Source organism: Marasmius oreades, chromosome 4, assembly GCF_018924745.1.
Source record: "Marasmius oreades isolate 03SP1 chromosome 4, whole genome shotgun sequence".
NCBI lineage: Eukaryota > Fungi > Basidiomycota > Agaricomycetes > Agaricales > Marasmiaceae > Marasmius > Marasmius oreades.
Window position 1 is genome coordinate 3,510,977 of NC_057326.1, and position 24,396 is coordinate 3,535,372.

Sequence of the window (24,396 nt, forward strand, 5' to 3'; positions counted from 1 at the left end):
ATTTAGAAACCCACGTCATCCAACTTCTAGGATACGATAGGATACGATAATGGTGTGCAAAATGAAGAGTTAAGACCTTACCTGTTCGAGCTCGCACAGTGTAATTACTTTTCATTGTCCTCGACCCACGTACGGCGCGAACTCGGAAATGAATTTACCTTTTCCACGCAATTTCCACGACAATAACCTGAGTGGCACTAACTTGAAGTCGCTCATTGTGCGTCGATGATTATCCGTTTTCACCCGGGCCATATCATGCACCATGCGAATAAAGTAATCCAGGTTCTAGCGTAACTCGTTTTCGTTTTCGTTTTCGGGCGGCCAATGAGCTTTTTCACGCTTAGCATGAAAGGTTCTTCGAAGGTAGCGTAAATGCTCAAAACCCTGCCCACCAACCTAAGCTTCCACCCACCACGAATTCAAAGAACTCCTCGTATCGTGCACCAACGATGGGTACGATGGGTGTGGTGCATGAAACGCTGTCACGTGGATTATTTCCCAGGGTTATTAACGCGCCAAGACCTTTCGTAGCGCGTAATCCGCCTTTTCCGTCGGCCATGACAGAGCCTGAGAAGCAGTATTGCTCAAGCTGTAGAGCTAGCAAACCTGTCTCGGCATTTAAACAAACCGCTGGAGGTTACACAAAGACCTGTGTTACTTGTGCTGCCAAAAGAAAAGTCAGAAAGAGGCTTGCTGGCAGAGGTTCTAAGGCTGCGACAGCGGTTTGGATTTATTATGGTGTTTTCGATGGATTCTTGACTTTGTTAACCTGCCGTCATCTTAGGATCAACAAACCGAACATTCAATCCTCGATTCAGAAGAAGACTCAACGGCTTACTTCGATCTTTCGCAAATCCCATTGGAGGACTTTTTATCACTCATTCGAACCAGACAAGACCTGTCTTCAGTGGTGGCACGGGTTGACACTACATTAGTATCTGTCTCGGGTACCGACAATAACTTGCGCAGCACAGCAGACAGGATAGTTGAATGTATATGGGCAACAACCGGATACCGATTCACGCAAGTATTGAATCATTTTACTCTTCAGTTGTATACTAAAAACTGGACACTTAGGTACCAGTCCAAGTATAAGCGCAGACGTACACCGTCAGTTACCTTTCATTACCATTGCTGCCAAAGTAGTCGACGCCAACATAAACCAAAGAAAACACAAGGGGAGGAAGTGAAACAACGAGACAAGCTCATGATGGACTCGTTCCCATGTGATGGATGGATTCATTTAACTCTTATCGATGGGCTCCATGAGGCATACATCACGGTCAAGCATAAAGTTCCACATGTGGTGTATCGGTTGAATAATATTCCTGGAAATGTCAGGACCTTTGTTCAAGGGAATCGACCAGTACGTTTACTATTTCTACTTAGGCTGCACCAATTTGCTGATTTGAAGCAGCTGGCGGGAGAAGTCGAGAAACAAGCGGCTGTGTTGGAGAATGTGGAGAATGTGATCGAAGTCGACGATCTTCCAGTACCTCTCGGAACAAACCATATGGACTTACCAGCAATGAGTAGCGAGGTGGAGTCTCAACTCTCCGAGCCGCCAACTACTAGTAGCGGTGCCGCTGCACCGTCAAACTATGAAGAGGAAGAGATCAGCCGCAAAGAGGTGAGAAGTTTGAAATGCCCTGTCATTTTTGCTGCTGTGAATACTCACCTTGAGATAGCTTGACGAAATTATTGAGAAAATGCTGGAACGCGCGAGAGTGTTTGAAACTGCGGCGAAAATTATTCGAGAACAGGCGCTACTGCCCGGAAATGGAGTCTGGTTCAAGAGCCTTGCGCGACGCGACATAGGAAAAGATGTCAGTGACTTTGTTGCTGAGATGAAGAATTTAAAATATGGACACAATGAGAAAGGAGGGCTGTAATGCGAGAATGACTTAGGTTAGTTAGAATGTCATTGTTCCAACGCGGTCGGCCATGATACATGTTCGGAAGAAAGACAAGTAAAACTGGTAGTCAGGAATCATAATCGAGATTGGCAATATGTAATAGATGTTTAAAAAAGCTAGAGGAAATTTGAATCAGAGGGAATCACAGATGTAATAGAGAACATATGATAGAATACCATACTAAATTTCAAACCTTACGAGTGATAGCTGCACTGTGAGGCTGGAGCGAGAGGAGCGCGGAAAGCCACGTTGTAGGCTGTAATTACAGCTGTTTCCATAATCGTAGGCCGCTCAGAAAAAAATTTGACGATGACCAAGCAGCTCTCACGCCCTAATGATATCATAAATATCACACAAATATCACGCTTGCACCCACTGTGAAGCACAAAGCGAGTCAAGTCGGCCACGTGGGACCTGCTTGGTCATCGTCAATTTTTTTTCTGAGCGGCCTGTAATAGATACTACGCGCCATGAAGGCACTTGGACGCCTATCCAATCGGATCAACACTAGCTGTAGGCGTGTGAGATGACGCAGAAAACTGCTTTCAAAATAAACTTCGCCCAGTACACGACACGACCACGTCTCCCACAATCCAGGGGGAAAGGTATATATATAAGTGGGCACTCTAGGATTCACACTTCTCAACAAGTTGGCTATTGGCTTGGGATTTTTCCCTAGTAGGCACCAACGCAAATAACAATTCTGCATTCCGTATATTGACTCGCGATCGTAGACTGTATAGACACCCCATCTCATACCAACAAGACACTCACCACAACCCCTCCCAAGCGCTCACCGCTCCTCACAAGGGAGCGAGAGCAAAGCATCGGGAAAGAGAAACGTGGTGGAAGGTGTGTGAAGGACGTGAGCAGGGAAGAGAGAGTAGGTCGAGTACAAAGATACGAATAGAAGAGTTGTTAAAATTGGCTGATAGCACAAAAAAAAGTGGGAGAGAGAGATGAACAGATAGAAAACGAAGAAATATGGGCATATGGATGTGAGCCGAAGTGAATGAGGAACAGCAACGAGGAAGAAGACTGATACAAGTAGATTGGAATGTCGTAAAACCATTGAACGAAAAACGGTAAGAGGGAGGCCTAATCGAGATATGGAATGTAATTAAAGCACTCCAAGACCAGACTGAGACGTAACGTTCAAACTCGCCTCAAACGACTCCCAAGACGCAGACTGCGGAACATGCACATTGCTGTTGTTGGCCGAAACGATAAGCTCCTCCAACAAGCCAGTCGTATAGTCGTCCAACCACGTAGCCGTGATTCCATTGCTGATGCTAGTACCATTCCCGAAACCATTTCCAAAATCAAAGTTTGTATCATTCGTCGTCGGCATGATCCCTAAGTCCAAATCCTCACCCATATCCACCGTCTTCATCTCCTCCATAGGACCACTTCCACCACTCACTTGCGACGGGGTAGCATCCGCTGCCGTCGTCGTTTTTGTCTCTTGGGTTTGTCCCGGTCCGGCAACCGGGAGCAAATCAACAGACGGTAAACTCTCGGTCTCCTTTGTGAGGACGACACCGGTGTCACCGTTGAGGATCTCGCGGAGGAGAGTTTCCATTGTCTCGTTATCGATAGTGGTAGGGAAGTCCGGGAGAGTGGAGGAGAGGGATGGGAAAGTAAGGTTGTCATCGTCGTTTCCGTGCCCGAAAGGTGTAGGTGCGGAGGTGTCAAAGCTGAGCTCAAGTCCACCCGCTGCAGGGACATACGAGGGGTTGCTCGCATGGTCGCCACCCGTGCTAGGTGGCGAGTGGACTCTGGCTCAGAAGAACCTGACTCTGAAGATATTATCAGGGTAGGGGTAGGTAAAGGTGTAGGAGCGGATGACAGTGATAAGGTGGAAGAAGATGGGGTGCTAAATAAGTCGTTGATCGAAGGTACAGGGAATGAAGGAGTTGAGGATAAATCTGTAGAGGGCGTTAATGTTGTAGGAGGAGACATCGGTGATGGATGTGATGAAGAAGGCGATGGTATCGTCGCTGTCAGTGCGGAAGGCGAGGTCGTAGACCCGGTCGGACCAGCCAGACCGCTGGACAGTGCAGCGATTGAACCTGACCCTGCTCCGGTGAGAGCAGAGGGTACACCATGAGTTGTAAATGCTTTCACAACAGCCTCGAGACCCTCCTCAAGAGTCGCTATCCTCATTCGTAACTCTTGATTCTCCTTATCCTTTGCATCCTGTTCCCCCTGTGATGTTGTTGGCGCTGGCGTTGGTACAGGTAGTCCAGCTTTCAATCGCCGATTTTCTTCTTCGAGTTCGGCAACTCGACGTTCGAGAAGCGAGTAATGTGCTTTCTTGCGGTCCCTAGAGTTTTGTGCCGCGATACGATTTCGATGAGCTCGTGCCTCTCTGCGTTCCTCCGGTGTTATTTCTGTACGAGGTCGCTTGCGAGAAGATGAAGTCGAAGGAGAAGGTTCGCGTGATTTGGAATCCGAAGACATTATCTGAGAGGGGTGGTAACGATTGTAGTAAAACAGCTAGATAAGAGAAGGAAGATAAGTTATAAATCGAGGTGAACAGGGGCCTCCCGCAGTCGCAGCGTCTACGTGGTGGTAAGGGTGAAAGGGGTGCCTTTGACGTGGCAACACGTCAGCTCAGGGTGTTACAGCTATCACGTGTCGTGACTCGTTTTCCGTCTTGTTAACGGTCAGGTTTTTTTTGAAAAACTCGGAATTCAAAAATTACAGTGGTGAACATGTAGATAGAGTTGAATGCAGAAACTGATATATCTCCGTTCTAGTGAGTCACTATGTATAACGTTTAATACTCACAAAAGCCACTGGCCAGGGGACATGACAGTAATGTCACGGATCGAGGTTGCGGCTGAGCGAATACAATGACAGTTTCATAGCAAGGGTACATAAGAACATCATTAGGGAAGATGTCGAATAAGATAGGCTCCTTGCTTCTGCTCAGGAGAGAACTAAGGGAGAAGGAAAGGTGTAGAGCAAGGGTGAGAGGTGTCTCTCATAAAATAGGATCCGCGGATAACACTGTTTTGTATGTCTAGCTTTTACACTTTTTTGGGGGCGCCTGAAGGGCACGTCGGGAAGAAAATGCCCCCAAAGTGGGCTAGGGCCAAACGTGAGCGCTCGGGCGCCAAAAAGCCGAGAGATTTGGACGGCAGCTGTGGTACCCAGCGCTAAAGGAGAAAGAGGTGCTTGTAGGGGAAGGAGGGCGGGATGAGAAAAAAAAGGCTGGAGAAAAGCGGTGAAGAGCGCTTGATGGAGACTCAGAGAAAGAACGAACGACGCACATCGCTTTCTCACAGTTCTCTATCTTATCCACTGATAAGATCCTCGTGCCTCAGCCTTTATCTCGAACTGTTTTCCACAATGGGTTCGATGGCGTTATCTTTCAATCGATCCCTTCAGTGAAATCAGCAGGGACTTTGCTGCCTTGTGTATAAACGGTCACAAGAAGCAACAACAATTTGCATATGAATCAACTACAGAGTTGCATATACAAGTACTTATGCTAGTCCAAGCCGTAAACCTAACATGGTCCTAGCGCCTTCATTCAACCGGCCGACGTTTAGGTGGTGACGGGAAGACATCCGATGCTGATGAGAGTTCCTAAAGACAGAACATAAATCAGTAAGCAGTCAAGAAGGTGCCAACTGAGAACAATTGTGTTTACCATGGCTATTGTCGGTGCAATTGACTTCAGTAGTTCCAGTAGAGCTAAAGGAGTTATCGTTAGTGAATGGTGTCGTCAAGTGAACAGCTGGTAGGTGAACTAACCATGCACCGTTTTGGCCGCCAATGACAGTGATGGGGCTACAGTTGAGGCCGACGAGGGCGTCGAGGGGGCCCAGGGCGATCCCGAGCAGGGTCAAAAGCGGTCCCAAAGGACCCGATTCGACGGTCGATGCCGATTGGACCTGCTCGCAACAAACGGTACCACTATCACCTCCACCTCCACCGTCGGTGCGTGGGATGGCTGTGGCGGCAGCAAGGGTAGTGAGGGCAGAGAGAGTAATGACTTTGTTGAATAACATGATGAGAGAGGTGTAGTACTTGAACAGACGATTTAGAGTGTTCGAGTGAGAAATAGAATGTTGTTTAAAAGTGGCTTTTATACGTTTTCTGGCTTTAATTCCTGACCCCAGTTGGGGTTGTTCTTCAAATTCAGGACCAATGTCGAACAGCGAAATCTATTGATCTGATGTCGAAGTGGAGTTGAGTGGAGTCCTTCAATGGAAGCGTACGCCGTAAAGTACTTCAGTGCACAGTGTCATTGAGACTGTGGACCAGTACGTGGGCCGTGACGCAGGTGGCTGGACAGGGCCTCGGAGACATGTCCGTCCAGTCTCAGTGTCGAAAAACACTCGCGTTTGCCGGAACACTATTTACATCCAAGATCTGAATGGAATCTTAGAGCTACGTAAGGGACGTGAGCCAAATCCGGACGCTGCAAGACTCTATTATCCTGGCCAAAAAAAAATTGAGTAAGGTTTGAAGACTCACAATGAGGAAGTAAACTGAAGACACACCAGGTAACAACAGACATCGGGCCGTCCTCGTTCTCTAAACCTCAGAAAAGACTTTGACAGGACGGCCTTTGGGGTGGATTTCCTGCCATTCAGTGTGTAGTGCCCCACAATTTCTGTCTGTTCTTTCCTTTCCGAAGTTTCACTCAACAACCCCAATGACGATTTCGGTACCGTTCTAATTCATCTGATCTTTGTTTGATGGTTCGATGGGCAGCTCCATCATTCTAGCTGTTGGACGGGAGAAGTTATGAGAAGCACAGTGATACTGAATTCGATGTGCGCACCTGACATGAACGAAAAATCACAACAGTGTAATCTTCTCAGGTGGTTATCATCGACCTTTTGAGCATATGAGTCATTTTAGGAAAAGGATCTACGGGCGATAATGCATATGCCCGTGGTGAGGACCTCCCCCCGTTGCCACTCTGAAGGGGCCGTGAGGGTCTCCCGCGATCCCTACGTTCTCCTCTGGAGAAGTCGTCCCTACCAAAGTACGACCTCCTTTTTTGGTCCTCCCTGATCTTAGCCATCCTCGCCTCGATTTCTTTCTCCATCAGAACCGCCGCCCTGGCTCCACTCTCGACCTAAGTGTAATGAAGGAGGTACTGGTGGGGACTGAAAGTGATTTTTCCTCGAAATGCTCCTTGCGAAATTTTAGTCCGAGGGGTTTCCAGTGTATAAAGTACTCCTTAGGTTCATCTTGAGATTCAAAAAAGCGTTTATGGGATTGCATGAAGACGGTGTACTTCCCCAGCGCCTTTTGTCACCGTCCGGGTCACGAGCTGCCTCTGCTCTGACCAGGCTACCCATAGCTGGCATGAAGTCGTGAAGATCGGGGCTAGGAAGATGGGGTGAAGTGGGGCTAGTTTGTCTGCATCATCCGAGATCTCAACTTCAAGTTCTTGGAATTCACTGGGTGCATAGTAGGTCCATCGCCAGTTGAGAGTTATTGTTCATTGCGACGTCATTTTCTTCTTCTTTCTGAGCCTTCTCCAGAGATTTGAAAAGATCTTCGGCCATGAAGGGTTTGGCCATTTGAAGATTTTGTCCTGAAGCTATGAGTTCGTTGGCGTCGTCAGTGTTGACGGACTAGAGGGACGTGCAAGGGGAGCCTGGTCTGGATCGTTGGCCTTGTACAACGGGGACGTCGTTCTCTTTCCTTTTGTCATTTTCCTGACCAATCCTGAAATTGACGCGAAATTTTTCGCTGGCGACAAGATTGTTGAATCATTACGAGAGGTATTCCGCGGCGTGTGTTTTTCGGTTTTCGACCTGGAAAGGAGAGCGAATTTTGTTTGATGAGGGTTACTTCCTGTTCTACCGAGAGATTGGAGAGATCTGGTGGAGGTGTCGCTGCCATATGAGGAAGAAAGAACGAGGAGAAAGGCTGGAGAAGGCGGTGAAGATCGCGCGATGGAGAGGAAGAAAGAACAACTCGCGGCCAAAGCATCATAGTCGTTATCTTATCCACTGATAAGATCCTCGTGCCCCAGCCCTTTTCTCGGATTGTTATAAGCGTACATATAGATACATATAAATCCACGATAATATACCAATAAGTTATAAGAATGTCCTTAGCGCAGAAGTATCACGGAATGAGATGTGAGAGATAGAGGCCCCTTGCCCATAGTAACTCACTCCTCCAACATACCGACCACCAACGGACATGGAGGATAAAAATCTGGACATCCTCCACTCCAATTATGTGCCATAGCAGTTTTGGCAGATGCTAGAAAGATATAAGAGTAGCACTCAAACCTCTACGGAAACCAAACCCACCCGCATTCCTCGAAAACAGATTTCCTGTAACACTCGTAATCGCCAACTCACAAGCTTTTCTGACCTCCTCAGGTCCACCCGCATTCGCAACAGCCTTCAAGATCTCAATCCCCCCAGCATTCACAATCTCTTTCCGTATCGCAACCCCTCCAATATCTCCAAGAAGACTAACCGCCAAAGCCAATTCCACATGTACTTGCATATGAGAACTACTCCTAGTCGTCTCACTCAACCTTCTCGACAATGATTCCGAATTTGCAAACCCAATCGGCGGCTTTTCCTGGGAATTGGAACCTAAATCCACTCATACAACCCTCAATGCAGCCAATAACGAATCCACAACACCAGCCTCCACCAAGGCCTTCCTCGTCCCCCCTCCCCACTCCGCACAACTAAACCTCTGTATCACGAACCCAAACGACCCCAAAGGCTTCACTATCACATCATAATCACGATCCTGAGGTAAAACGGTAGGCAACCTCCCAAGTCCCTTGGCGACACCAGCCTCTAAAAGGATCTTCACGATATCGTTACTGTTAGGTCTCATTAAACACCCAACAGCTCGAGCTGACCAATGAAGAACGATAGGATCCGTAGAGGTTTTGAGGTGGTAAGAAAGAAGCTCTACACACCCTGCTTGAGCTAGGGATTTAGCTAGTTTGATAGATCGTGATATCCTAGCAAGGGCGTAGATACTTGAACATAGAGCGTCGATGTTGGGTTCTGGGTCTAGAGATGCAGTGGCAAGACTGAGACGGTCGGCTATGAGAGGAATGAGACCCATTGAGGCCATGAATTCTGCTATACCGTCGGATTGAATGAGGTTTCCGAGGGTATAGAGTGCCATGGGGATAACCATTTTGTTCGCGTCTTGAGCCGCAAAAGGAGCACTCATGGATTTACACATGTTGAGAAGAATTGCAGCGAGATTCTGTTTAATGAGTGATTGTGCCACTTCTGCGCTTCTACAGATGCGAGCGAGACACCATATAGCGAGCGTGTGGACTTCAAGTGTCGGTGGAGAGCGACAGAGTTCAATAAGGGTCGTGGTGGTACCTGTTCGATAGATGGTGTTGGAGCTTATAGTGTTGTGACTGTGAGAAGAAAAAGGAATAAGTAAAAGGAGGAATGCAATCATGACAATGCATACGCAAGTGTACCCAACATAATCAACACCAACTCAACCCCATACTTGTCCGCTGCCCTTGTCCTCAGTAGATGTATCAACAGCGGAACCGCTCCCGCATTGACTAACTTGAATGCTTCCTTCTCCGACTCCAACCCACTTTCATACATCCTGACCAAGTATCCATCCACACTTTCCCGTTTTCGTCCCTCTTCCATCTCTGCTTGAAGTGCTTGGACAAGGAGTACAGTGGAAGGTTAGGCTCAAAAATGTAAATGGCAGTCAGCACCTAGCGAGATCTCACGAAATAAAAAAAAAGAAAACTTTACCGGCAATCATAGACTTCGAACTCGACTGCCCATCCAACCTCATCGACGAACTCCGCTTATTCCAATCCACCCTACCTCCTTCACTAACGCCGATCCCATCATCGTCCATAATCATCTCCAGCCTACCCTCTGAATTGACAGAAGGCAACGAATAGTTCCCCGCATAATGCCTGTTCACAGGCATAGAAGCCTGAGGCGAACATTGAGAACTGTCTGTAGGCACAAGGCCTTCCTCCCACATCCGCAGCGATTCCGATCGTGACATGGTAGGTAAGGCACGGATGAGGTCATGTTGCATATTAGAAAAGGAAGGGGTGGATCCTGTGCTTCTGGGGGTATGGGACTGGCCAAAGCTGTCGAACGAGTCGAGAGAGAATTGACGACGGCTTGCAGGTGCCGAATGGGGTATAAGTGACCGATTTAAAGAGGGCGGCCGGGATGCTCGTTCTATAAGAAAATGAAAAGACGTTAGGTTAATAGGAAAATGGTAATGAGAAAACACGGACTGAAACCAGAAGACATCATATTTGTCCTCCTCTTTGGCGGGTCATCGGATAGTTCTACGGACGTCGGCGGTCTAAGCTGTGTCCTTTCCTTTCCACTTGACGACGTCGCAACATATGACGACATGTCGCTAATGCGACTTAGTTGACTATGCTACAAGGTTCTTTTTGCACTTTAAAACAGTGCTACGGAGCGATATTTATCGTATTAAGAACTAGAGTGAGCCCGAATTGCTAGTTAAAGCTAGTGCCGCTAGTAGAATGTGCCGTAGGCGCAGCTAGACCAGTTAGAGAGAGCCGTAGATCGTGTCAGAAAACTGTATGACCGTTCGAAACCTGTAGAACACTATGAGCAGAGGACTTAAGCGGTAATCCACCGAGTTCTACTCTCTACATTCTACTATACACTGGCATATCAAGGGATTGTACTATTAGAAGACTTGTAGTCTTCACAGAACCGTTCGTAGCAGAACTTAACAAAGTCAAAAGACCTTCATACTAGGAGTACCTACTTCTACGGGGGATTTAGTTGACAAGAAATCGGACATAGGACTGCACAGACTAGGAGAAATTTGATATGACCGTAGATCGAGTCCCAATCTGAGGAAAAGACAAAAAGACATGATACAGATCCCAGATCACAGATAGAGTACCTAGGAACTAGGCAGGAATGAACAACGGATCTCGGAGTCCGCGCTGTTCAGGTGCTACGGCGATTCGGAACTCTGGATCCATATGCTGGAACTACTTGGACACACAAAGTCCATATGATTTGATAATGTCGAAATGCAGGATAAGGTCCGTAGGCAGGAAATACCATATGGTACGCCTATGTAGGTCCATTCTACATGCTGAAACAAGAATGAAGAACGGTCCAGATTGGCCCAAAACATATGATTCGAATACGGAAAAGCTCCGTAGACAAGATTCTGCACATGTAGCAGTCCCTAGCGATAAGACTCCGCATGGATTCGTAGCTACGGTGCATTATTTTTAGAGATAGAACAAGTAGAGATAGGATTACAAAGCTAGCGTAGAAGTAGTATAAAAGCAGCTCATGTATCCGTAGATAAAAAAGTACTACCCCGTGCATAGGAAAGTCCTGAGTGGGTTGCCCGTGAGTAACTGCTCTTGACACCAATAGAGAGATTTGCCCTGTCTTTGTGCAGTGAAACGATAAGATTTGATTTGAACTATACGAGACCGTCGAGGTCAAACTAGAGAACTATCCGTCTGTAGGCCGCCAAGGTCTTGATTACTGTTTCGTGATCCGTCGAGGGTCTTAGCGTTCGTGTCCGCCGAGGACTTAGTTTTCGTGTCCGTTGAGGGCAATAGTCTCCAATCGTTCGAATTAGTCTTACCGTAGACGAAATTCATAGTCCCACTTAGTCCACTGGACAATAAACAGAGCCCCTACAAACCTTAGAATCCCGTAGCTGTGGTGTTTTTACACTTGCAGTTACACATTGATTTCATAAGAACTTCATACGATACTGAGACTGTGATCTTGTGCGTAACCTTTGCCAAGCAGTCCACCCTTGCAATCTTTCCTGGTGTGTAGAGTTATTGATAGACTTTACACGGAGGTTTACTAGTTTTTGGGTTGATTTGGTGTTGGTGCTACTCCCGTAGCTCTGATATTAGGTTGACTCTTGAGTGGTATACTTCGCCCATTATCGCTAGAAGACATTGTACAACCTCGACCTCGGATTAGGGTATTATGCACTTGAACAGGCGAAACGGAAGCCTCGTGGATTGCCGGTTGAAGGTCACTAGGTGGATTCGGTAAACTAGTGACTTGCGTATAATCATCATACCCTGGCGATGCTTCAAATTCCAGAACATCAGTAACATCCGTATAAGCAGGAGGCCCAGCGAGATAGGCATGTACACGGATGCGGTAGTCTGCTGGCTAGCTCGATGAGATTTTCTGTCCATGATATCGAAAGTCATTGCAGGATCCAGATTGGTGGTAGGCGAGTCTGGTTCAGTGGAGAGTAGAGTCAGTTTTAACGAATCACCAGACATGATCAAATTACATACCCACAACCTCGTCCTGCCACAACCTCAATATGATGTCGAACGTTGGTCTCAACCGCGACTCCTTGTGCCATGCTTCCTCTATTATGCTCCATATCCTGTCACTCAATCCATACCTCCTACAGGTTTGGTCATCAGGACGGTCAGGTCGCGCGTCTTCTAGTACCACTAGGCGGTATATCCGCTGCTCGGTGAGAACACCCCATGGTATAGAAGATGCAAATAGCTTTCATCAGCACCATTTGTTGGTTCGTGAGCCAAGATGGGACAAAATTAGTCGCCAAATTCTCACCTCGAAAGCACATATCGCAAAGGCGAAGACATCGGATGGCTGGGAGGTCATCTGATAGGATTGAGATTTTAACCTTCAATACATGTTTGTGAGAACCAGTAGAATTGACATACCCCTTTCCAAGCTTCTGGACTGTAGTACCTATGTGCATTGTTATTTCGGCTCGGCTGAAGCTGCAGCATGGTATAGTCAGAGAGGCAAGCACGTCTGTACCCATTGATGAGGATATTGCAAGGCATGAGTGAGCCGTGAACCATTTGTCGCTGGGAGAAGAACCGTTAAGTAAGTAAGATGCCAGTCTTTTCGTGGGACAGTGATGTATCTGCATACCGCGTGAAGATATTGCATCCCAAGAGCGACATCCAGGATCTATATGGGAGTGAGGAAATGAAATCTATCCCATGAGACACCGGCTCAACGTACCAGCCGATTCCGGTCAACTCCATCTTGCGATGCAATCCATGCTTGGAGGTTTCCATTCTCATGGTAAGGCAAGACGATGAATAGAGGTTCTTCAGAGCTTTGAGATACCCCACAGACGCTTAACATGTTCGGGTGCTTGAGATCGTGCCACGATGAGGCATATCGTGACAGAATCTAAGGATATGCGCAGATGTCAAGAACAGAGGGGAAAGTAAGGCATAGGGGAAAACATACATGTTGACGACATTCGGGTAATAGTTTCTTCACAAGGACCTGCTTTCCTTCCCATGACCCTCTGACCAGATATGATGCACCTCGAACAGAACCTCGAGTCGAGGAAGATGATTCATCCAGCATAATTTCCTCTTGTCAGAATGCGCGTAGTTGTAAGACCATACTTTCCGAGCTTGAGGATGTGCAGAAGAAGAGAGACAAATGGTGTGAAAAGGAATCTCATAGATATGATGTTCTCCCGCTGGCCAGTGGATAATCTATCCTATTGTGAAATAGATATATGATGGCAAGTACTTGATATTATCAAGCCTCTGGGTTCCTAGATGAGACGGTATTAGCACTATCTGATAACTGCGCTAGAGTCATGTGTTTCCAACCTAAGCCTTGCCTTTGAATGTGATTATGAGTTTGAATCGAAAGAGGGGACGATACGCGTCAAATTTACACTCTGGTGTAAAAAGATTGACAGTTTGAGCTAGATAAAAATGGACTCGTTCCGGAGGAATGGTCGTTTTGGGCCTTGGCCAATTCTAGATAATAGCGTCGGGTGTGGTGGAGATATGGGCGCCGTAGGTCGCCACATCACTAGGTTGGGCAGATTCGCATACCAGAGATGCGGTAGATCAACGATCATGGGGCGAGACTCGAGGAATGGTCATGTTCAATCTGTAGGGTTGTAATGCTCCAACACTGCCATCCCAGTATATGAGCTTATGTGTCGAAGAGGGGATAATATAGGCATATTATTATTCGATTTCCAACGCCGTCCTAAATGGTCTCCAAGTTAAAAAACACCGATGATTTCTGATATTCTATATTTCTCTTGATCTAATTGGTTATCAGTTTGTGCAGTAAGATCTAGGAAGGAGGAAAACGCACCATACATCCAGATAATGCAAGGATTCCTGCACCTCTTTCACTTCTACAGCTTCTCCACATCTATTGCGTCCCACTGATTCATAAAAAACCCCGTTGAAGTTCACTCGCCATGGGTTTCGAGCTTCAAGTCCAAAATACGCAAGCTAAGCTACATCGTCGAGAGTGAGTGAATCGTTTACGCTGTCGTTGTTGACAGTTTTCATTCATGAGAATGATGGCCGTTGCAAGCAAGGACGCGTAAGTGGCTGTGCCACATTTCTCCTCCTCCGACCGCTCAACTTTTATATCAGTCTCGCTCTACGCTTCCCTAGTGGCCATATCTTCTATCTCATATGTTTGCTTGGTCAGTGATAGTCTGAGCCGCTGGTTGGTCTCTCGATTCTACGAGCTTTCAACTGTGCTTAGCTTTCTGCGCCAGAACACCTGCTGATTTACAAAATGAACGATGGATTGAATATTCCTGCGAATGCCGAGTATCGATGAAAGTTCAATTCCATCTGTAATGATCATCCGCCGGGGGAGATCACGCTGGTGGGGCTACAGAAAACGCTGTCAACCGACTCCACAACCGCGTTCTCCACATCATTCTCTCTGTCGAAGCAGTGAAGATCCACATTCTGGACGGCTTGTGGGTATCAGCCCACAGATATAGCTTCACTGACAATTCGAATGTTACAGCTTTTTGTTTTATCAACATCACATGGCGCCCTCTGTGCTTATATATATCAGTGGGCAGTAATGGCTACTTGAACCCTTTAGTGGCCGTTTCGTCAGTCCGTAATGGCGCCAAAGAAGATGGCGCCAGAGAAGATGCCTACCGAGGTGAGAGTCATATACATATATCCTACTAGATACAGAACGCGACTCTAATTTCCAGCAAGCTTTTTGAAGCCATCAAGGAGATCAAAAGCATATGCGAAGCTCCTGAATCCAAGTCTCAATACTTCGATTATGGTGTGTCTCTTTTTCTGAGAAAACTCACCCCGCCTACTCCATCTTTCAGGTAGCCAAGGATACAAAAACTCTATCAGACATTATCTTGCAAGCAGCAGCGAGGTCGCACAACTAGCCGTTCAACCTGGAAGTGTGCAGGATCTTCGCAAGATTGTAAACATCTTTCTCTCTTGTTATGAACCCAGTCCTTCTATCTCATCACTACATAGGTAAACGTTCTGAAGAAACGCAAAGTCCAGTTCGCTGTAAGCCTGACCTCAGCATCCCATGTCCACACTCATGTTAAATATTTCTCTCCACAGGTCAAGGGTGGTGGCCACGGTATGGCACCCGGATACAGTTCGACAACCGGAATCCTCATCTCGATGATACATTTCTCCAAAGTAAAATACAACCCCCAAACCCAGCTCGTCGAAATCGGTTCCGGATGTCTTTGGGACCAAGTCTACAGTGTGCTTGCTTCCACCGGACGCAACATCGTTGGAGGTTCCTCCTCGAATGACGGTGTGGGCGTAGGCGGTTGGATGCTTGGTGGCGGCTACTCACTGAAAAGCAACCGTCACGGCCTTGGGACTGACAACCTTGATTCAATCGGCATCGTCACTCCTGATGGGCGTTCACTCAAAGCCAGTGCGGATCCGGGAAGTAAATATCACGATCTATTTCAAGCTCTGCGTGTAAAAAAAACTTCTCACAGAACATTTATGAGTTGTATAACTGATCATTATCGTTGTACAGGGCGGGAATAACAACTTCGGAATCGTCACCAAGTTCACTTTAAAAACCTTCGCCCAGAATTCCGCTTACGTGTGTATCAGGCTTATTGAATTATCCGAATGACTGTCGCACTGACTCGTTTCCCCCCAGGGATGCTATTTCTTGATATCCGGCAAGCGCGAAAAAGGTTTCAAAGATGCCATGGTCGATTTTGTCAACAACGAGGAGAGACAAGAAGCCTGTGTTGTAGCCGCATTCAGACATGAGCTTCATCTGGAAAATCCAGATTTATTAATTAGTATGAATTAGTACTAATTAATAATAATCGATACTAATTGGCACTAATTCATACTAATTGAATTAGTGCCAATTAGTATGAATTCGCTAGGTTATCAAATTAATTCATACTAATTCATACTAATTAGTAGGCATTAGTAGGTAAATAAATTGTACATACTTCTGTATAGTGTACTATTTTATTACTATACTATATACTACATAGTGTACTGTTTTATTAGTATACTATACTATGATATTTTGAAGTAGAACCTAACTAATTTTACTTACTTACATTTATTAGTATTAGAACTACACTTGTCCGAAATTTTTCAAGTCCGAAATTTTTTCTAAGTCCACTATGCATACAAATATAATAGATATACTTATATATATCCTATTAAAGAGTTACAATAAGGTTATAGTAGTAACGGTGCTTATACTTATAATTTTCCTTAGACCGGGATTGAACCTGGTGCTAGCAGTTATGATTGTGTTACACCGGCGGGTACCCCATATAAGCGGTAACTTGTATTTCATCAGTTCCTGGTCAATTTAGATGATTCTGGGGTGGTTTTGGGGGTTTTTCTACCCCCTGAATTCGATTTTGAGCTTATCTAATTGTTCCCATCACTCCTTGAAGAGATAGTGCTTGTACTGTGTTGCAAAACAGTGTATATCATGTATTTTAATGAGAACTGATTCAATCCATGTTCATCTGGGATGTTTTCTAGGGTTCTTTGACCCTCTGAACCTGATTCTGGCCGTAGTTATTTCACCTGATAATCCCGTAACATGTATCCTGTACAATACAACCAAGCCCCGGGTGGTCGCATTGTTTAGGATACCAGAAGGTCAATTACTGTGCACCGCAATATCTTCGCAATATTTCCTGTGGACTTACAGTGTTATCTCTGCCCTCCGGGTATTTTCCCACCTGCCTCTGCCGTTCTCCCATCAATCTGTCGGTAGGTATATCCGTAAATGACATACCGTGTGATCTCTCCCCTCGGGTATTTTCCCGCCCGCCTCTGCCGCCCTCCCATCAATCCATCGGGATATCCCATACCAGGCACGGACAGATGAGATAAGATTACCGTTGTATATGTATATGGGCGTATTCCACAGTATCCGTAAATGACATACCATGTGATCTCTCCCCTCGGGTATTTTCCCGCCCGCCTCTGCTGCCCTCCCATCAATCCATCGGGATATCCCGTATCAGGCACAGCGTCCTCAGTTCAGAGTAAACGCCTCATGCGCCGCCAAATCCGCTCAAGATGTGCGACTATCATCAAACCACTGACTTGCAAAATGCTTGTCTAATGCCGTGGAGTTCGTTAGTTGGCGTTTCGCTGTACTTGTAATGAATTGCTGACTAATTTTTTTGGGGATATCCCCACCCAATCTTTGTCATAAGCAAATCCTCGCGTGTCGACAACGTCCGGTATAATGCAATTTCAAATGAGAGATAAGATAAGACTAAATTATTTCCACAGCGTGATCTGATCTGACGGAGCAGACAATCTCTCATCAATCCTTCAGTTATGTCCTGAACATGACAAAAAGTACCTCCAAGAGGCCTTGGATCTATCAGATGTACAAGATAAGATTAGATAATCAGCTATCTCAATGCTCTCTGAACACACACACTAACTCCACATAACCACAAGAGTCAGCGGCTGTGTCTATAAAGGAAGCTCAATAAATTTCTATAGAACCTTCAGAAAGCATAATACAGTGAGGCAAAGATAATGGGTGGAAAGGGTAGGTGCTGTATAGTCTGAGAATACATAGAGCCATATGCCACTAGTTGTCACCATCATTGTCACCGTCATCGCCGTCACTGCCTTCCTCATTGTTGTCTGAGTCATCAACAAGCTCGGAGCTCTTGAAGATGGCGGTCGTGCTCGAGGCATTTCCCTTTTCCTTTCCTCTGGCCCTCTTTCTCACCATTTCGCCTTCCTCATCTTCATCCCTGGTATTGCCAGTACGTTTGCGTTTCCTTCCACCAGCATCGCTTCGCTTCTTTCGCTTATTGTGAGTTGCCTCTCCTCTAGTTACACGGCTGTCGAAACACTCCTTCTCCAATGCAACCTGTTGTTCAGTGAGGGCAACCCAGCGGCAGGTGTCAAGTCGGAGAGCTTTATGAAGGTCGGGTAGTTGTGAGGCAGACAGTTTTGCTGGCTTAATTACCTGGCCTCCATTCACTGACAAAGGCCAGCCAGAGAGCTTGACGCCATACTTATGGACAATAGCCACCTCATAGTTCTCGTAATTCATGTTGATATTTTGTTTTCGTGTAATGAAGCCTAAACACAGCGAGTTGAGGAGAATGAAGAAGGGATGTAGTCAATAGGTACGTACGTAGTTTGCTGGCAATCAAGGCAGTGCACTCCTGGCAAAGTTCCTTTGTCCCTGTAACTTGCTTCTCTATAACGAGGGTAGAATTAGGACGTATGCTTGTGTGAGGGAACATCGAACATACTACCGTCTCTGGATACTGCCCACATCTCTAGAAGCCCAAGAACATCCCATGGTTCCTTGTCGAGTAAGTTCCGCATGAACTTGTCAGTGTCCTGGCCAGCCATACCCCACCCAGGAATTCCGATGCAGTCCTTATGGCCACGGGATATGAAAAAAAAGCCCACTGCACCAGTGCATAGGTGGAGGTTGTTGAACTGAGATGGTAACAGAGGAGTTTGAAGTCAGCTTCATGTCTCACCAGTGGATCATAAGGGTACGCACCTCCTTGACGAGTTTTTCATGGGTGGCCTTGATGTCTTGTGCAGCAGATAGATTTGAAACTCGAGCACCACAGGCCTTGAGCGCTCGATGCTCGATGACCTCTTGCCTGAGCTGCTCCATCTTCTCCTTGTCCTCTGCGCCAGCTAGTAGCTTTGTATCTGCAGCAAGAAGGGCGTGTAGCTCCTTCAGTCGTGCCTTCTCACCGCACTCAAGGTCTATCAACTCAACACGTAAGTGGCATCAAACAGGAGGAGTAGAGTGAAGCTCACCTCCATTAACTTCCTTACTCTTGTGATGCAGTAGCACGTTGTAGTCAGACAGCGACTTCTTTTCCTTCATGTGAGATGAGGCGTCAACAATCCTCAATAGCCGCTTGCTATTGAGGTGGTAATTGTTCGCGATGGCGGCCAACTTTTCCTCGAACTCCTTCCGAGCCTGTAATACCTCTGCCAATGCTTTCCTCCTAGATTCGTGAGCCACCTGTGCTGCTACGGCCCGCAACGCTCTCTCAGCCTCCGTTAGTTGGCGCCGTTGTCGCTCCCGAGGCTGCTGGGATGGAACATGGGGGTTTTGTTGCGCATGTGAAAGAACGTGAAGTGGGCCGGAAATGAGGGTTTCGACCGTGGTAGCGAGCTGGTCAATTTCGTATAAAAGTTCATTTGTTGCCCCTTTGGATACCGTATTCTCTGCTGAACTAAGAGCGGTCGAGAGCGGCTGAAGTTGATTAGCAGGGGGGCCGTCAAGGTGACAGGGGGAACGCTGGGTCTCTGGAATGAGAAGATTGGGCAACAATGATTCAGAGGGTGACAGGTCGTTAGAATCGGGGGAATTGGTCTGCTGTAATCCAGGCATTTCGCACATCAGACGGTCCAACTCGTTGAGCTGTTCAGCTGAGAGTTCCGTCGAGCCAGTTGAAGGGCAGTTGAAGTCGAAGACTTGCTTGTCGTAGGCGTTCAAGTCAGACAAAATGTCGAGATTTTCCTTGTTTGACACGGAGGGGGCACAGTGTGCAAGAGTGACTGGATATCACAAATCTGCAACTCACCTAGTTTCTTGATATGATATGGAAGAGTGATAGAAGGAGATTAGCAGTGAAGCTTAGATGGAGAGCACAGAGATGTTGTATGAAGACAAAAGATGTTGTTAAGTCTGAGGCTCTAAGGCTCAGACTGTCTAGCTTATATACATGAATTCTATCTAGGACCCCAGATACTATACTAAGACCTCTAATACTCTATTTGAATAGTAGCACATGGTGTGCTTGGTAATTGTCTGGTTGGAAGACTTCAGGTACATTCCAGAACAATGGTTCCTTAGCAACAATCTGAGAAACCATATGGTACACTGGGTAATCCTGGGAAACCACATGGTGAAGCCTGGGAAACCATATGGTGTAGTGGGTAACACTGAGTAAATATATAGTACTCTGGGTTGCTCAAGCATGCTTGGCAACAAGGATCAACATCTAGACATCTAGCCTGCCAAGGCTGTTACTAGTGCGATCTAGATCTAACATAATTCCCCCTGGATCTGATCTACAATCTGAAGTGTCTAGAATGGTCTAGAACAAGTCCAATGGTCCACTCCATCTTTGGAATATCTAGTGATATGGTAAGATAAACATATGGCACAGATAAGATAAATGTTAGATAGGGATAAGATAGTGAAATCTGTGACATCACCCCCTCTTTTGGTTCGAGCTCCGAGAAGAACTTTTCGTTAATCTGACAAATTTTGTATGTCATCTTGAATTTCGATAATGTGTACTGGGGGAAGTCCTAAGCGCTTGTATTCCTGAATTTTATCTAGAGCATTTGCGAGATTCTTTTCAGGTTCCCAAGTATCATCTTCTCGACCAAACCCTGACCATCTTACAAGATATTGTGTTTTTCTTCTATAAATGCGATGTTGTAGGATTTTTTCAACTTCCCACTCATCTTCACCTTTTACTACAATTGGCTTAGGTGGTGGTCCTCTTTGTCCCACAATAGTTGGTTCATTGTAGGTGGCTAATTTGCTGGCATGAAAAACTGGATGGTAACTGCGGAATTTTGGAGGCAACTTCAGTTTGAAGGTAACTGGAGACAGTTTCTCCAGAATTTCAAATGGTCCTTCAAATCGTGGATTAAGTGCTCGTCCCTTGGTTTGATAATCCTTGAGGTTGAGTAACACTTTGTCACCAACTTTGAAAGAAACAGCTTGTACCCCTTTATCGTAGTACCACTTCATACGCTCAGCAGCTAACTTGAGAGCAGCTTTTGCCTGCTCTTGTGCATCATGTCGTCTTTGCGCAATGTTATTAAGATCTTCATTATGTTGAAGGTCTTTCATAATTGTTGGTCCTGCTCTTGGATGATGACCATACTCTAAAAAGAAAGGACTCTCTTTAGTTCCTTCATGTGCTTGATTGTTATAGGCAAACTCTGCCATTCCTAACATCAATGCCCAATCATCTAGATTGTAATCGACATAGCACCGAAGGTATTGTTCCAGAACTTGGTTGACACGTTCAGTTTGACCATCTGTCTGTGGATGATATGCTGTTGACATTGTTGATTTAATTCCAAGTAGTTTACACCATTCCTGGAATAGTTCTGCAGCAAACTGGGTTCCATGATCAGAGATAATCTGTAGAGGTAGTCCATGCAGTGGGTAGACTCTGTCATAGAGTAATCGTGCAAGGTCTTCTGCTGTGAAGTTGCCAGTAATTGGGAAGAAGTGAGCATGTTTTATTAAATGGTCAACCACTACACAGATTGTGTCAAATCCATATGATTCTGGTAATTGAGTTATAAGGTCAATGGAGATAATCTCCCAAGGTCTATTAGGAACCTCATTTGGTTGTAGCAGTCCAAAAGGCTGTTGTGGGCGATTTTTCATCCGCTGACACGTATCACAGCCTGTAACATAATTCTTGACAAAGATTGACATTCCTGGCCACCAATAGTTTCTAGTAACCAATTCATATGTTTTCCACCTTCCTGGATGACCAGCTGATAACAAATCATGGTGAATATACACAACTCTTCGGCGAAGATGATCATCTGTGCTTTTAGGTATATAAACTTTCCCTCGATAGAGTAGTAATCCATTTTCATAGTTCCATTCCTCCAGAGATTTCTTGAATTCTCTTGGTCCTGACTTAAGAAGTGATTTATAATCCTTCGTAACTTCATCTGAAAGTAGTGCTGCTTTGACCTCTCTTAGAATTTGGTCATCATTGACAGGTGATTCATGAGTAGCCTCAATTGCCTGAATTGCAAAAAACTCAGGTTTGAGCAAAATTTGGTCTCTGTTATCGAGGTTTACCCCCTCCTCATGATCTGGCCTCCTGGACAGAGGGTCTTCAGCTTGCATTGTTTTTCCTGGTTTATGGTGAAGGGTGTAGTCAAAGCGAGTGAGATACAAAGCCCATCTAGCTTGTCTCCGAGTGAGTTTTTGGGCTGATTTGAAGTATGTCAAATTCTGGTGATCTGACCAAATCTCGAATTTAACTGGATGTCCTTCCAAGTAATGTCTGTATTCCTCCAAAGCTCTGATGATAGCAAGTAACTCTTTATCATAAATTTTGTAGTTTCGTTCATGTACATCAAGCGACTTGGAGTAAAATGCAACTGGATGCCAAAGATTATCTTCTGGACTTAGTTGTGATAAGATGGCTCCCACAGCAAAGTCACTGGCATCTGTTGATAGTCGGAAAGGATTTACATCATCCGGTATTCGTAAAATAGGAGCTGAGGTAAAGGCCTTTTTCAGTGCCTCAAAAGCATTTTGCTGACTCTCGCTCCAGACCCATTGTTGTTCTTTCTTGGTGAGATTAGTGAGTGGTTTAGCAATCTTGGCAAAGTCTTTAATAAACCTGCGATAGAAATTCGCAAAGCCTAAGAAAGCTTGAATATGTTTGACCTTACTAGGTACTGGCCACTCAAGAACTCCTGCAACCTTCTTGGGATCCATTGCAACATGTCCCTTGGAAATGATCATGCCAAGATATTCAATAGTATCTTTCTCAAAGAAACATTTCTCAGCTTTCACATACAAATCATTGTCTTGAAGTCTTTTCAGCACTTCTTTAACAATTTTCCGATGCTCATTTTTGTCATTCCCAAAGATTAATATGTCATCCAAATACACCATAACTTGCCCATTGCAAATCAAGTCTCCTAATATTTCATTCATCATTGCTTGAAAAGTAGCTGGTGCATTTGAAAATCCAAAGTACATGACCGTTGCCTCAAATAACCCACGTTTTGTGGTGAAAGCAGTTTTCCACTCATCCCCTTCTCGAATTCGAACATTGTTATATCCCCACCGAAGATCAATCTTAGTGAAGATAGATGCAGAACTTAATGCATCAATCAAGTCAGATATTCTGGGAATAGGGTAACGGTTTTTAACCGTAACTGCATTGAGTGCACGATAGTCCATAACTGGACGAAGAGATCCATCATGTTTTTTAACAAAAAAGAAGGGTGCAGCTACAGGACTCTTTGATGGTCTAATGTAGCCTTTGCGAAGTTCTTCATCAATCCACTCATCCAAGGAGTTTTGCTCTTTTGGAGATAACGGATAAATTTTAGCTGGTTTGGGGAGTGTTGCACCTTCCACAAAATCAATTGGATGATCATAAACTTTACGTTCTGGCATCCGTTCTGATTTCTTCTTTGAGAAGACATTGCCATATTGATGCAACCACTCTGGCACATGGGACTTCCAAGTAATGGTGTCCTCATCTGTTTCACTAAGTTCTTCATCCATGTCCTTTTCATCAAACATGGTTGCAATGACTGCTGCTTGTTGTCGATCTTCTGGATCATCAATATCAATCCAGTTAATGTATGGATTTTCCATGTCCTCTTCTCCTAAATTGTCCAGTGAGGATTCCCATGGTAAATCTGGTTCGATTTCGAGCTCATCAGCTCCAGCTTCGATAATCTTTGTTTTATGGGCTCTAGTGGCACATGTATCTGGGCACCTGGTGAACTCCCATTCTCCTGCCTGCCAATCAATCTGTGGATTGTGCTTGTATAAGTATGAGTACCCAAGAATCATTTCCTTGTCCCCTAGATGGGTGACAAATAGATAATGTATTGTTTTATGGGTCCCAATCTCAATGTAGGCACGGACATACTCTATGATTTGTCCTGATTTATTGAAAGTTCCATCCACATTCTTTACATCATACGGTGTTGCCAACTTATGTGTTACCAGGTTGTTAGTTTCAACAAACTTTTGGTCGATGAAATTTGTTGTGGCCCCAGAATCAACAAGATCCTCAGTCTGTACTTTTTTTCCATATACCCAAAGTGTTACTGGAAGTCTAAAAGACGATTTCTTGTTGCGAGCAATATTTATATTACAAGATTCCAGTACTACTTTTTCTAAGTCTTGCTTAGAGCTGATAGTAGGTATACTATTCCCACACTGTGATCACAGACATTATACTCTACAGTGCATTGGGAAAATCCATGTTAGATTGCCAATATACCTTCAATTTTTTGATCCGTCGATCAAGAAGGCCCCAACTGTACTTCATCGACTTGCACAGCTGTCTCCATTACGGCAGACTGGGAATCGGGTATTTCTACGATTCTCGCAGAGTTGATGTTGACAGTTGCAGCTGGGGAAGCTGTACCATCATCATCATTCATCTCCTTCATAAA

At 45.5% G+C, this 24,396-nt stretch overlaps 7 protein-coding genes across 7 annotated transcripts; 2 read left to right on the top strand and 5 right to left on the bottom strand.

Moving 5' to 3' along the window:
* Positions 1–534: 534 nt before the first annotated feature.
* Positions 535–2,094, top strand: E1B28_007942 (uncharacterized protein). The gene is made up of 6 exons (XM_043152726.1): positions 535–722; positions 785–1,023; positions 1,078–1,366; positions 1,418–1,630; positions 1,689–1,908; positions 1,963–2,094. Exons 1-5 carry the CDS (start codon positions 558–560, stop codon positions 1,890–1,892), a joined length of 1,110 nt encoding a protein of 369 aa, XP_043010812.1. The 5' UTR covers positions 535–557; the 3' UTR covers positions 1,893–1,908; positions 1,963–2,094.
* Positions 2,095–3,335: 1,241 nt separating this feature from the next.
* On the bottom strand, positions 3,336–4,379 carry E1B28_007943 (uncharacterized protein; the record flags this gene model as incomplete). Its single annotated transcript, XM_043152727.1, has 1 exon — positions 3,336–4,379. One exon carries the CDS (start codon positions 4,377–4,379, stop codon positions 3,336–3,338), a length of 1,044 nt encoding a protein of 347 aa, XP_043010813.1.
* Positions 4,380–5,472: 1,093 nt separating this feature from the next.
* On the bottom strand, positions 5,473–5,938 carry E1B28_007944 (uncharacterized protein; the record flags this gene model as incomplete). Its single annotated transcript, XM_043152728.1, has 3 exons — positions 5,473–5,513; positions 5,578–5,621; positions 5,682–5,938. The coding sequence occupies 3 exons, from the start codon at positions 5,936–5,938 to the stop codon at positions 5,473–5,475; spliced, it is 342 nt and encodes a 113-aa protein (XP_043010814.1).
* A 2,129-nt stretch (positions 5,939–8,067) lies between these two features.
* Positions 8,068–8,414, bottom strand: E1B28_007945 (uncharacterized protein; the record flags this gene model as incomplete). The annotated part of the gene is made up of 2 exons (XM_043152729.1): positions 8,068–8,162; positions 8,213–8,414. The coding sequence occupies 2 exons, from the start codon at positions 8,412–8,414 to the stop codon at positions 8,068–8,070; spliced, it is 297 nt and encodes a 98-aa protein (XP_043010815.1).
* Positions 8,415–8,516: 102 nt separating this feature from the next.
* Positions 8,517–10,297, bottom strand: E1B28_007946 (uncharacterized protein; the record flags this gene model as incomplete). The annotated part of the gene is made up of 4 exons (XM_043152730.1): positions 8,517–9,306; positions 9,363–9,570; positions 9,668–10,114; positions 10,174–10,297. 4 exons carry the CDS (start codon positions 10,295–10,297, stop codon positions 8,517–8,519), a joined length of 1,569 nt encoding a protein of 522 aa, XP_043010816.1.
* A 1,583-nt stretch (positions 10,298–11,880) lies between these two features.
* E1B28_007947 (uncharacterized protein) lies at positions 11,881–13,282 on the bottom strand (the record flags this gene model as incomplete). The annotated part of the gene is made up of 7 exons (XM_043152731.1): positions 11,881–12,152; positions 12,214–12,436; positions 12,503–12,553; positions 12,616–12,765; positions 12,833–12,871; positions 12,926–13,099; positions 13,160–13,282. The coding sequence occupies 7 exons, from the start codon at positions 13,280–13,282 to the stop codon at positions 11,881–11,883; spliced, it is 1,032 nt and encodes a 343-aa protein (XP_043010817.1).
* A 1,551-nt stretch (positions 13,283–14,833) lies between these two features.
* Positions 14,834–16,018, top strand: E1B28_007948 (uncharacterized protein; the record flags this gene model as incomplete). Its single annotated transcript, XM_043152732.1, has 7 exons — positions 14,834–14,860; positions 14,920–14,992; positions 15,042–15,145; positions 15,202–15,237; positions 15,295–15,669; positions 15,731–15,799; positions 15,860–16,018. 7 exons carry the CDS (start codon positions 14,834–14,836, stop codon positions 16,016–16,018), a joined length of 843 nt encoding a protein of 280 aa, XP_043010818.1.
* Between the last annotated feature and the right edge of the window lie 8,378 nt (positions 16,019–24,396).